The following is a 14,019-nucleotide window of genomic DNA, read 5'->3' as shown; positions in this document are numbered from 1 at the left end:
GCTTTGTTATACTATAAAAATGAGCTGGCATTGGCTGGATTAATACCTATTGTACATTCTTCAGGGCTGCAAATTTATTTTGCTACCTAATGTAGTTCAGCAATTAGAAATGTTTTCTGATACTTTGTCTAATTTTTAACTTTGTTCTTGTGATCCTTGAACTTTTTAAATCAACCTTTGATGTTTGAGTTGTTCAATATTTAAAGATCCTTGTTATCTCAAAATTCAATAAGCAAATTATATGTACATTAATCTATTCTTCAACACACTTCAATCCTGTTGAGTTGCACCAGTTTATACCACCAGAGTATTTATCTGTGCATAGTTTCAGAAATAGTCTGAATCTTGCTTTTTGCTCTTTACTGAGATCCTCTGACTTACATCTTTTGGATTATGATGTTACCAAAACTCATGGTTACTGTTTTCTGGTGAGAGACAATTAGCTAAATATATCAGTAAACAGCTCACTTATTTTCATCACCGGTCAGTATGAATCCCAGGATGAATCTTTTATCACAACTACAGGTAGCCTTCTGTCCACTGTCGTGGATGCCTTTGATCTGCTAATTCATCTCCCTGAGTTTCACACTCTATCTAAAGGACTTGGATATTTTTTATTATTTATTTATTTATTTGAACAGGGTCACTTAATTTCCCCTCGTGATTATAAGCATTTTAATATCTCCAAACAATGTGGAATTTTGTATTGTTTTACTCAGTATGGCAACTGAAAGCCTGCACAAAATCACAAACAAAATCAGAAATCTGTAATTAATTTTACAACAGAAATGAAGGGAAAAGAGCATTCTCGTTAAAACTACAAAGGATTATCAATTTCTTATCCTTGTTTTCTTTTGAAATGAAGGACTATTCTACCGAGAGATTAAAGAAAACAAATGAGATACTAAAAGGCATTAAGTTATTAAAGCTGTATGCCTGGGAGCACATATTTTGTACTAGTGTGGAAGAAACAAGAATGAAGGAACTCACCAGTCTCAAAACCTTTGCACTTCATACGTCTCTTTCAAGTAAGTAACGATGTTTTTAGTGCTTGGAAGTGGATCCTGTTCTTCATGTCAACATTCCTCCTGACATCAACTAAAGTGAAGTACAGCTGTGCTCATGACACCTTTTTTTTGTGTGTGTGGAATGTGTTTAAAATAAAAAGGCATGACAAATATATAACACAGAGACTTTAAAATACAGAGCGTATCTTGTTGATTTTTTTATAACAAGTTTTCTGTCACTTTCATTGTGACGTTACAGTTATGAATTGCTTTATAATAAGGAGACTTTATAACAGCAGCTCTGATGACAGCAAAGATAAATTAGTGCCTGAAAGAAACTGTATTTTCTGTTATGTAGAAGAGCTGAGAGGGTAATAGTTTAGTTTTGTTACATAATAATTGTGCACATAAAACTTTTTAACCCCATTCACTGAAGTATACAAATTAGAGAATTTCTTGGCATATATATTTGTGGGTTTAAGATCGCTCACTGTCATGGGAGGAAATTTCTTCCTGCAGAGCAATTTTAGTTATTTGAATTGGAAATAACTGGATTATTCTAGTGCCATACAACTAATTGTAAAACTGTATTTTCTTATTCCATAAAACTTGATGCCTATTTTATTTCTCTTTCACAGTTTTTATGAATGCAGCCATACCAATAGCAGCTGTGCTTGCAGTAAGATACGCTTTTTTCACTTTTCCTTACAAAAAGGGAGAGAAAAAGAGAGGAGAAGAAAGAGAGGACACCATTGTTATTGTTGGATATAATCCTTATAGAACCAGCAGATGGGTTAATGTGCCTCTGCTAACTGTAGGATAGCATGACACTGGAAGTGCCCATTTCCAGAGATGGTATTTCACCAGCTGTGGTGTGAATTGGTAAAAACAAAAATAAATATAAGTTTTTACTATCAGAAATAAAGGAAAAAAACCTCACTGCAGCTTGAGAGAGGACCCATTTTGAGAAGTAGTCATTATGCAAGGGTTTTGGGTGGCTTTGCTTTTCTATTGTCCAAAAGTGAAAATTATTCCTTTTTCAAAGAAAGGGCACTCTGAATTTAAGGACAAATAAATTCTGCTTGTCCTCGGACAGGTTTAAATCTCAGCCTAATGCACTAGAGGCACTATGGCATGTCAGTCAGTAAGCAGTCTTCATAGCCCAAATTCTGAGGGAATTACTCAGTGTATGCTGACAGTATGTACCAGAATTTGATGAAATATGACCATAGTTTTGCATCTGTGAAAAAAACCCGTAAAATTTATTATATTCTTACTAACTTTATTCTGAGTTGTGTGTTTTGTCTAAACCCTGAAGTCAGTTACAAAACTTGACAAAAAGAAATGCTTTGATTTTACAAAGACATTGGTTTCTTTTTTAAATGTGTAAATCTCTTGAAATTACTGGCAAGTTTTAAAAATCCTTTTCACCTTTCTCTTGAGCTTACTGGGATTGTCAGTAAATTGAGGTATATAGTTATTTGCCTTAGTTGTGCAAAATAGTTTGTTTGCTGCCCTTTTCCATCTTTTTCAAGATTCGTGATCCTGACATTCTCTTTTCCTGATGTGACAGACTTTTGTGACTTACACATACACCAATGACAAGCCACTGCAACCCGCCCAGGCCTTTGCATCCCTGTCATTGTTTCACATCCTGGTCACACCACTGTTCCTGCTCTCCACTGTGGTTCGTTTTGCAGTCAAGGCTATCATAAGGTAAGAGGCCCTTCTAGTTTCTCCAGCTCTTGAACACCTACATTCAGTAATACAACAGGGAGAGTGCTGAAGAAAAAGGTTGTTTCTACCCGCTCATGTGGAAGAGAATTAAGAGGTGGGACTCAGATGTTCACAAATGTGAAAGTGTAACCTGAGTAATCAGAGTAACAATTTCTTTTTACTGGATGATACAGAGACAAAGAAATGTTCTATTCTTGTTATCATTTCACTAAATTTGTTAGTCCAGAATCAGGACTGTCCTTCCTTGGGATATGCTCCTCTTCTCACAATGTGGCCATCCACCAACACTCTCACCTAGCACTTTCCTGGACTCTAGTCAACACAGAGGGAAATGAGAGACTGGCCTGAAGCTGCCTTGCAAGACTGGCCTTCCTGCTGGCAACTGGCTTAACTCTGCATCTACAAAGGGTGCATTGTGCTTTAAGTGAGAATTTGGTGTTGTCCTGCCTCACATTGTCTGTCACTAGCATGGATTCTCTTAGCAAAGAGAGTGGTTGCAGGAACGTTGGGCCCTGAAGGGCTACTACTTACCCAAGGAAAACTGAGCCTGGAAGGACTTCTCTTACAGAAGAAATGCTGTTCCCTTGAATGGCACCAAAGAGAGGCAGGAGAGGAAGCATGGCAAGGCAGACATGCAGGAGTTCAGTCTGTGAGGTTTAGGGATCTGCATGGGAGGACAGCAAGGAAGTTGGCATGAAGTGAAAAAGATTTAGAAGAAAAAAGGAGCTCATAAAATGTGTTTCTTCATCAGAAAAGTACATGTTCTAGGCATTTACTTATGCAGATAACCCTAACAGAACAACTTCCTTCAACTTCCTAGGGAGCACTTAATTTCAAGAGAGCTGGTTAGTATTAAGTCAAATTTCAGACTCTGGGCTGTTGTGTCAATGGCCTGTTTGGTAAGAGTCATGGTTGTGGAGCAGTTATGTAGACATACACATTGCCAAGATGTCCCAGGAGGCACAAACTGTCACCTGACTGGCAGTAACGGGTCAGATGCCAAGCACTGGAAGGAGGTGAAGACCAAACTAACCTTCCCACCCAGAAATATAGTTTCCTTCTGGCTAAGACTGAGGCATATTGGCAAGGTATTGTGTTGCTGCTGAAGCTGCCTCTTTTTGGTGGTAACAGTCGTACCAAATACCAGTCAAGGTGACTTTAGGCTCCACAGCTGTCATTTGCCAGTACCACACTCACTTTAAATAAAAAAATAAAAATGAAAAAAGGGTTTATTTTTATCAAAGCAGCAGCAGGGCCGCATGAGAGATTTTGCCTATATTGAAAATTATTTTTGACTAGTGGAAAATCTCAGGTCTCCTTTATAAATCATCCCAGCTTTTACATCTCTGCACTATGTTTAGCCAGGCCCTAGTATCAAAATGGTGTGTACATTATCCTTAGCACTGCTGGCCACCCCTCAGGTATTATTTAAAGACTGTATTTGCCAAAACAATCTTTACCCTTTGGCAAACTTACTTCCTAACCTCTTTCTCCCACGAACATCATGAGCCAAAGTGAAGAATAAAGAATGCATGCTTGGCCACTCCATGGCTCTCTCGTCAATCAAATACATGTATACAAGTATGTGCTCGTTTGTGTTACGATTAAATGCTTATACTGTGGTCAGAATCTCAATTTTTTGCAAAGAGAATTTCTAGTACCTTGAAAGCTTTTGAGGGTACCTGCCCTCTTTCAAATCATAGAATCAGAGAAAGGTTTGTGTTGGAAACAGCCTTTAAGATCATCTAGTTCCAGTCCCCCTGCATGGGCACAGATGCCTTTCACTCGACCAGGTTGCTCAAAGTCCCATTCAACTTTAAAAACTTCCAGGGAGGAGGCAACCACAACTTCCCTAGGCAACCTGTTCCAGTGTCTCATCATGCTTACAGTAAAGAATTTCTTCCTAATATCTAATCTAAATCTACCCTGTTTCAGCTTAAAGCCATTCCTTCTCATTCTATCAGTACTTGTAACATGTCCCTCCCCAGCTTTCCTGTAGGCCCCCAGCAGGTACGGGAAGGCCGCGATGAGGTCTCCCAGGAAACTTCTTTTCTCCAGTCTGAACAACCTGTCTTCACAGGAGAGGTGCTCCAGCCCTCTGTTACCCTCCTCTGGGCTCGCTCCAAAAGGTCCATTCCCTTCTTTCATTGAGGGCCCCAGAACTGGACAGGGTGCTCCAGGTGGGATCTCACTGCAAAGTAATAGTTGATGTCTTCTTAGGCAGATGATCAGAATGAGGTCTTTTACCTTCTACAAGAAGATACATTCTTGCTTGATGCACTTCTGCAAGACTGAAATTCTGCGTGGGAGTTAGACATATAAATTTTCCTTTCAAAAGAGGAAGTAGGAACAGGTGTACTGGGAGGAGCAGATAATGACAATAGCAGTGCTTTCTTGCTAACCAGTGTCTCTGTGGCTTCAACACATATTGATGTTTTAATATGAAACACCCAGGCAGGCCTTGAAACAGGACTACTTTCACATTTGCAGACTAATGTTCAAATCACTGATCTGAAGTTGTATGCCCTTCTGTTTTCTCAGTCTCTGACTCAATGCACCTTGATTTTAGTTTTTGCAAAGTAACATAGCTTCACCATGACCAGTGGGTGCTTTTGTTCATCTCTTTCCCAGAAATTAAAAAGAGCCTGGTGCTTCTGGCACTCTGAAAGGAAGTGTGACAGAAAGAGGATCGAATCTTTCTGTGATGAAGAAGGAATTGAACCTGCACACTATTTCTCAGGGGAAAGTTTTAAGAAGGAGGCAAAGAGAATTCTTACGGTCTTTCTCCAAGGCTGGCCATGGCTGTGCTGATTTGTACAGTAGTCAATTTGTACAGTCCTGCTTGCATGTATTGCATGCAAAAACTGTGTTCAGGATGCACCTAGTGCATTGGCATTTTCAGAGGATGTAGGTGGTTGAATGATTCATATATGCATCCTGACTGTGTGTAGGCATGAGAAAGGCACAGAAGAGATGGGCCTGCCAAGGTAGAAACCATTCCCACAGGGCTCTAGTGGAACTCACATGACTGGACCTCCTCTTGTCCCCAGCTACCAGTACAGTAATTATTTTCACCTGTCCTTCCACACAAATGTCTTCCACATAAATATATTTTCACTTGATAACAGGGTGGCAGACAGTCCAATAGGAAACCAAAAGTATCCCAAAAACTTCTTTTGGAACACATCAGATACATGGTGCTGGTTGGACTGAATAAAAATGGAAATATACTCATGGGAATGTGGGTCTATTAACTCACTGTCCTGTTTTCTTTCAAGTGTGCAGAAGCTGAATGAGTTTCTCCTGAGTGATGAGATTGGAGATGACAGCTGGAGAGGTGGCGACAGCTCTCTAGCTTATGAATCCTGTAAGAAGCACACAGGACTTGTAAGTTCTGTTTTATGACACTGAATTTCAAAGCAGAGAGGCCATATAGCCCTGAACAAGGCCAGTGGACTAGCTGATAGGGTTTGCGAGTTTTAGCTTCTAACCTGATTCTAACGTTGACCAGTTTTGCCTTTTCTATGTTGGGATCTCTGTGTTTCTACAACATGAAAGATCCTCGAACACATTTAAGCATTGCTGAAGTGCCAGTAGTAATAAAAGTCTTGTAACACACCAGCTCATTTACATAGGGTTCAAATTCAGCCTTTTCAGTTTTTGTAAATTATCTAGGTTCATTTCCTATGGTTCTGGGGTTTGTACTGTGTATTGTCAGTACTACCCATCCTATGTTGGGCATCTTTAGATAGGACTGATTTCTGCTGTGGGAAACTCAGAATTGGATGCAGGAAAACCAACACCAAACTTTGTGAAATAGGAATTAATTTTAAACATGCTCTTTCTGAAGTGCTAAACATATAGTGAATCTGAGTAAGATTTGAGGGCAAAAAAAACCGAAGGGAGATGATTTGGGAAAAGAAGAAGGATAGATATTTCTACTGTTTGAGTCTGTTTATATAATTTGAAATGTGATTGAAAATAACAGTAATAACAGAAGAGAAGAATTAGCACAAAATAAGCTTTATTTGAACTGAATTAAATTAGTTTGCCAACCCCAATCAGCATTTCCCTTGTTTTTCAGTCTTAATGGCTATAATAAAGGAAACAAAAATGAAATGGTTTCAGCATTTATTTAGCTTCTCTTGTCTGTTTTTGCTCAGCCCTACAGAGAGAAACAAAGTCTAGAGGACTGGGAAAGGGAAAAATAAATACAGTATCTGTAACAGTTAAATAATTCACTTTAGACAGACCAGCTGTAAGGAATCACTAAGGCTACATTGATTCATTCCAATCCAGTGGTACTCGGTGGTAATTAAAAATACCGCAGGTAGCTCTGAATGAGCCACCTCTACGTTCACTGTTATGCATTAGTGAGTAATTCTGCACAAGCTACTTTGATATGCTTCTCACTCCTGCAGCTATTCTGCTTCCAATAACCAAACCAGTAACTCTGCATGTTATTGCACTTCCAATGACACAGCTTTGTTTGGAGCTACTTCAGGTAGGGCAGACTTACCTAGTGGTTTGAGGATGTTGACAGAGCTGAAATGTGAAATTATTTCTACGCATGGGAAGCCAAAATCAGAAAGACAATCCCTGTGCTTCAGTTAAGGGTGCATGAAATACTAAAATATGTGCATCACAGTAGTGTGTCTTCAATATCACATGTTGGAAAGCACTGGTTACTTCTTGTGACTTAGCGTACTAAGAAAGGGAATGGATTGTCTGTTTTATAAGGAATCAAATACTGTCTTCTTGAGAATTCAAACTTTTCTCCTTTCTTCATTTCCTTACATAGCATACCAAGGCCATCAACAGAAAGCAGCCCTTGAGGTACCAGCTTGAAAGCTACGAACAGCCAACAAGGAAGCAAACACGTCCTGTGGAGATAGATGACGTTGCAATCAAGGTGGTTTGAAAACATTGTTATCATTCTTCAAGAGGAGCAGGTCCTCCTGCAACAGTGCCCAGTAGTCCCCAGTTGCTGCTGTTCTTCCAAAGGCAAATTGTCCATTATCAGAACAAGCCCTTAAATAAATTTGTGCTTTAGTCAAACAAAGTGAGAACAATTTGTTACAGACCAGCTCTTTATAGTGATTCTCCGTCTTCCCAGGAAACAAGGGCACCATGAGTCTAAAGAAACAAAAACTAGATAATTCGATATGGAGAAGTTAGTAGAGGTGTTTCAGACTTTCCCTTCATGCACTTCTCTTCACTCTTAGAACCAAGATGAAAACTTTTGAATTTTTTTTTTCTATTATTATTACATCATTTATTACAAAATTATCTTAGTCATGTTGGTCAACTTTCCCCATATATGTCCTTGTGCTCTGTGCAAAGAATGTTTCATGGCCCTGTCAATTCCAAAGGAAGTACAAAAAGGCTAACATACACTGGGGAACATTTTTCTAATGTCCAGTATAAACCTTGTGAATATTCAATTTGTACTTTGGGAATCCATTTACCATATACAGGATGATTCTTTTCTTGATAAGCTATAGTATTCAGATTGTCACATGTGAGATCTTGTAATCATTCTTCTTAGTCTTTAATCTTATACTTGACAGAATTTAAGTGTTGGTAGAGTTCAACTCAAGATCATCCCTTTACTGCATTTCTATACAGTATATATAACTTTTCTTATTCACAAACTTTTTCTGAGTTTGACAGTCTTTACTGCTCTAACTTGCTTTTTCTTTTTCTGTGTAGGAGCATACCTCACCATGTCTATTAATCATAGATTTATATCAGTAATATATTTTAAATCAAAACCAGACATTCTATTTTTTCCCCCTCATGTATTTATATATCTGACATGTGGTAATTGTTTCATAGGTGACCAATGGATACTTTTCATGGGGAAGTGGTTTAGCTACATTGTCCAACATAAACATCAGAATCCCAACAGGTAAGATAAATGCACACCTTAACCATTAAATATGTAATACCAAATGACTCATAATTCAGTTTCTGGATTTTATGAGAAATACAAAACTACACATTTAAATTTTTATAAGAAAAAAGGAATATTAAAATGTATACAAGATCATAAGCTTTATTGATCATATAGCTATATCTTTAGCCTAAAGCACTATAAATAAATAAAAAAATTACATGGTTTTGTATACGTATATAGTTTATGTAGGTTTTTATAACAGCAGGAACAAAGTCAAGAGTAAGAATAAATATGAAAAAGATGGTTGAAAAAAATTTAATTCTTATTGTAACATATCAAAAAAAGAAAGGGAGAACTCCAGACTCATTCAAACCATGTGTCCATCTAGTTCAGTATTTTATTTCCTACAGTGGATATCAGTGGGTGCACAGGGACACAGCACTCACATGTTATACTTCTACCGTTGTTCAGTATTGTGGTCTCCCAGTTCACAGCTCTTTTCATCTATGAGAGTTCCTTGAGCCTCATGCAGTTTGTCTGTCATTAAATCCTCGACTGGTTTTGCTTTCAATTAACTTCTCTTTGTCCAGCTGAGCTCCTGTAATTTCTAGCATCCTTGGTGTCTTTGGGTAGGAGTTCCACAGGTTTAAAAAAACATTGATTTGTTTTGGAAGACTTACACAGCAAGTGCAAAAAGTAGCAACTTGCTGTTATTATTACTTTATTTCTGTAAAATTCCTAACACCGTCTATTGGTGTTTCATGCCATTAATAGTCTTTTTTAATTAATTTTTTTTTTATAATATCCTATCAAGTGCTTAGTTATTAAGTACTCTCAAAATACCATAGGTAATCCCAAAGTCTATATAATTTGTTTCACTACAGCATTAGGTGTCCTATAGATGAACAAACAGTTCTTTGTGCTGGCCCAGGGCCACACACAGCACCAGCAGAAGGTCTTCAAGCAGTTTATCATCTAAGGCCATGGGTTTACAAGCTGGGTGAGCCAGTCTAAGAGTTTATCTCCTTTGGAAGGAACAAGACCATTAACTTCCAAACTGGCAAGAAGCTTACCTGGCAAATGCACTAGCTAGCATAGTTAGTGAGTTTAATTAGTTTATAGGAAGATCTGAGAAGCACCATTGCCACTACAGAGTAGGACTGAGAGTAGAAAAGCTGTGGTAAAGGAAGGAGGAGTACAGCAAATGAGAAAAGAGTAATGGATCTTCTTTCAGTTTCACTTTATTAGATTGGCCTGAAGTTTCACGGAACCACAGACTAAGCAATTGCTCCCCGCTTTGTATAATTTGACCCTAAAAAACTTCAGTAAAGTAACACACTCTCATGCAATGAATGATAACATATGTCAAATCAATAGCCTCATTTCTCTGGAGATTGTGTGTACTTGATCTGTCCATTCTTGTATGTTTCCATAGATGAATGCATGTGTTATTGTCCATTTACATAGTGGATGCTAACAAATTTAACCAAGCAGTTTTAACTGATATTTACCATATTTCACGTGACTTAGAATTGGATCTAGCTGGGCCTTGTGGACTTGAGAAGAATTGGTCTTTTTCTTTTTGAAAATCTTTTTTGTTATTGTTATTATGGTAGGTCAGATGACAATGATTGTGGGTCAAGTTGGCTGTGGCAAGTCATCGCTTCTCCTTGCTATACTGGGAGAGATGCAGACACTGGAGGGGAAAGTTCACTGGAGCAAGTATGTTTCATATAGCTATGAATTGCTGTATTAATTTTAAAAGGAGTGAGTTGGGTTTTACTGTGAGAAATGCAAACTTCATGTCTCAGAACTGTATGTTAGATGTTTACCATCACCCAGATCCTCTCTGGAGGGCATCACCTGCAAATTATGAAGCGTTTTCATAGCTGTTCTGTTCATGGTTCAGATCAAACTGCCTCAGGAAGAGAAAGAGGCTAGTCTGGTGATTAATTTCTAATATATTAGTATATTATAATATCTAATATATTAGCCCTATCAAATGACCTGAACAGAAAGCATATATTATTCTTGTTATCTAGTGGATAACTATTCCTGTTATGGTGGAAGTTGGCTCTGGATTTATGGTACTTGCTATAATAGAAGTCTTATAGCAAATAACACCCATAACCAGGCTGTCTCCAAACCCCTTTTGGGAAGAACAATGAGGTGCAATTTACTTCTGTTGTGTTCCATCAAAGAAGGTGTTTGTAGTTTAGTAACATTTCAGATAATACTTGCAACTCAGGTTGTGAGGATAATGAAATTCTTCAAGAAGCACAGAAGGGGTGAGATAGTTAACAAGTAAAAGGCAAAGCAGCACTCCAGTTCGAGTTCCTACCTAGATTATTAAATCAGCATTGTTATTTTGCTACTGTACCCACCTGTGAAAGCATAACAGGCTGGAGCTGCTTCAGTAGTGGGGTACCAGCCTTCAGGAAATGCTCTTTCCCAGCCAGGGGTGCTGCTGCTAGCAGTAAAAGGTAGTATAATCACAGGTGAGCAGTACTTTCCCCTTTCCTAGTATTGGCCCAGTCCTAATCTATGGAAGTCAATGTTACTTTTCATAGCAGTGCATTTAGAAAGCAGGCTGAGGACCCTGCATACCTATGGACTAAAGGCTCTGAAGAAACTGTTGCTGAAGAGGGAACTGCCAGAGAGATCAGGTCTCAGGACCCATATGAATTCAGACTCAGTGAAAGAGAATTTTCTACATAAACTAAGCAGAGCAGCAGCCACTCTTCCAGCCTAGACAGGGTGGAGGCTGGGGAAGGGATGTGCTGTAAACTCAAGACTTGTTCTTTAGTTTTAAAGATCAGGTCAGTTTCCGTAAAACTACCTGTTGTTGTTGTTTTTTTCCTTCAAACTACCTACTCTTCCATCAGCTTTTTGAAGAGAAAGGATTAATTTTGTCACAAAGGCCAACATTTTGTTGCCCCATTCCTTGGCTATTAATCTCCTTTGTCACCTTTTTCTTACAGCCATGTTGCAGGCTGGGTATTTTTGCTTTTCCTGTGCTAGTATGCATGGTATTTTTTGTTCCCCAGCCATATTTCACTGGCTGCTATTCTAAATGTATGATCTCACTGGAGTAGCAGGTACAATTGGAGCCAAGGCAAGACTAACTTTAGTTAGTTATATGTGAGTTTAAGCTTTGAAAGAAGAAGAATATGGGGCTTATCACAGTTAATTTCTTTGAAACATATAATGAAGATTTTGACTTCACAGTCAGGTGCTTTTTTTTCCTGAATAGTTTAATAAAATACAAGGAGTAGACTGTACCTTAAAATGATTTGCACAGCTGTTTTCAAAAGCATATTTGAGAAAGAATCAAATTTGTCCTAGAAAAAGATACGGAATCTTGGGAAGATTAGACAAAAAGGGAAATCTTAGAAAGATACTATAGAAAGATTAGAAAATACTATTTAAGTTTCATATTGCTCAAGAGGAATTAAGATCGTATTGCCAGTAGATTAGCAGTCTGCACATAATCAAAGAGGGTTTAACTCAGGTTTTAGCAAGCATCACAGGCATTACTGAGTGATGTTTTTTCATTGCAAACTGTAATGTGATACTGTGATATAGCAGATGCAAACATGGTTATGTTTTGCTGATAATTTCAGAATGCCTGACAGACAGATGAATACAGAAGGATACTTCAGGTATTTCACTAAGTGGATCCTATACATAAACCATAATTAATGTCCTGTTTACTCCCTTAAATCCCTTCCCTTGTGATTCCACATGCATGACTAACGCAGCTACTGATCCAGGGATGAAATGCAGGCTAGGGGAATTCCCCAACAAATTCAGGTATAACAGCACAGTAATAATAATTATGGATTTCATTTCAGTCCTAATTGTATTGGGGTAATCCTGCAAAGCATCATTGTGAAAGCCCATCATGGGGCTTGAATACCCTGCTGCTGTTGTGGTTGTCTGCAGTGAGAGCTGTATGTCCTGCTGCCTCAGTTTTCACTGGTTTGGGTTCTTAGGAAAGAAAGCATGTTAGTGTATCTTTCTGTAAGAGATCTTGGCCAGGGCCAATCTTATGGACCAGATCTCAATGCTCTTCATGAGACATGCCTCAGATACCTTATAGACCTTACACAAGGAGCTGGCTTTGTTTTCCCAGTGAGTAATCAGCCAGAGAGACTTCTTAAACACTGAAGCATGAGGCCAGCTGGATGCAGTGATTCAGCAGAGCCCATTTCAGACCTGAGTTATTAAGTCTATGCAGAGACAGATGTGAGAAATATGCAGAGACATGTATTCCTCTCATCCACAGCAAGTCTAACAGTCAGACCCATCTTCTCAAACCACCAGCCAAAGAAGACTGGCTAAATGGCAGCCCTTCATGTGATAAACATTTTCTCTACATTGAACTGCTTTCTGTGCAAACAGGTTGTTGTGTACTAAGTGAAAAGCATGTGAAACACAGGAATTAGGAAATAGATCATGCCAGATGGCCTGTTGTGCCCTCAAGCTATGGAAATCTTCCAGAAAAATTAGGAAAAGTCAGTTTTCCCCTCAGAAGGATTACCAAGTACAACTGCTTACCAAAAGGTTGCAACCACAGTATCTCATAGAAAACATGGAAGGACATTATCCATCGATGGATACATGGCCTGTCAGATAAATGTCAATAGGCAAGGTCAGCATACTAGTGCTTCTGTCCTGCTATGGCTGGTTGCAGGGATGGTGACAAGTTCCTCCAAACTGCTGGATAGAATTTGTAAAGATGCTCAGTCCTCAAATCTCTTGCCTGTGTTATCAGAGGAAATGGTTCATTCTGCCATTACAGTGATATCCTAGAATTTTTTTATCCCTTTCTTCTCCTTAATTTTAATTTTGTAGGTGAGGAAATCTGGTTCTGGTTAGAGATGCATCAGTGTATTTTTAGTTACCATAAAAGTTTTGCAAACTTTAACAAGGCTTTTTTTTTTTTTGCCTTTTTTTTTTTTGCCTTTTTCTTTTCCTTAAAAATCCATTTCTGACAGATCTGTTTATATATTAAAAATCTTATTAAAACATCTAATCTATCTAATTGGTCTGGTTTTTCCTACCATTTCAGACTTGAAGTCACCATGCCCCATTATGGGGAATGTGTATATTTTATAGTACAGAATAAAGATTAGTATAAATAGCCACATTTCAATAAATAAAGACATTAGAGCAAAGATTACTGACCCCAGCAGGCAAACAAAATACTCTTTTTAGAAATCTCAGGAGCTTCTGTTTCAGCCCACTCCCACGCCCTGCAATTGCATCACTCTTTCAGATTCAGTAGAGCAATAATGTACAAGACCAAATACTTAATACCTTTATTTGTGAAGGCCTCAGCTCAGCAAAGGTCTCATGTGTGTTTATGCATGA

General features: G+C 38.3%; 1 protein-coding gene across 10 annotated transcripts in view; it reads left to right on the top strand.

Annotated features, from left to right (window-relative positions):
• Positions 1–14,019, top strand: part of ABCC9 (ATP binding cassette subfamily C member 9) — a 76,373-nt gene that overhangs the window by 29,362 nt on the left and 32,992 nt on the right. For 7 of the 10 annotated variants that reach the window (XM_051607889.1, XM_051629377.1, XM_051611310.1 and 4 more), the window contains exons 11-18: positions 866–1,028; positions 1,646–1,686; positions 2,581–2,723; positions 6,023–6,131; positions 7,546–7,656; positions 8,583–8,655; positions 10,260–10,365; positions 12,267–12,305. In XM_051607889.1, coding sequence (XP_051463849.1) covers positions 866–1,028; positions 1,646–1,686; positions 2,581–2,723; positions 6,023–6,131; positions 7,546–7,656; positions 8,583–8,655; positions 10,260–10,365; positions 12,267–12,305 — 785 coding nt within the window. The remainder of the gene's footprint in view (positions 1–865; positions 1,029–1,645; positions 1,687–2,580; positions 2,724–6,022; positions 6,132–7,545; positions 7,657–8,582; positions 8,656–10,259; positions 10,366–12,266; positions 12,306–14,019) is intronic. The other 3 variants (XM_051612165.1, XM_051609593.1, XM_051610448.1) reach the window with 1 other exon arrangement.

The sequence above is a fragment of the Apus apus genome, chromosome 1 (genome assembly GCF_020740795.1).
Source record: "Apus apus isolate bApuApu2 chromosome 1, bApuApu2.pri.cur, whole genome shotgun sequence".
NCBI lineage: Eukaryota > Metazoa > Chordata > Aves > Apodiformes > Apodidae > Apus > Apus apus.
The sequence above is the reverse complement of the archived record's forward strand: the minus strand, read 5'-3'. Positions and strand labels throughout refer to the sequence as shown.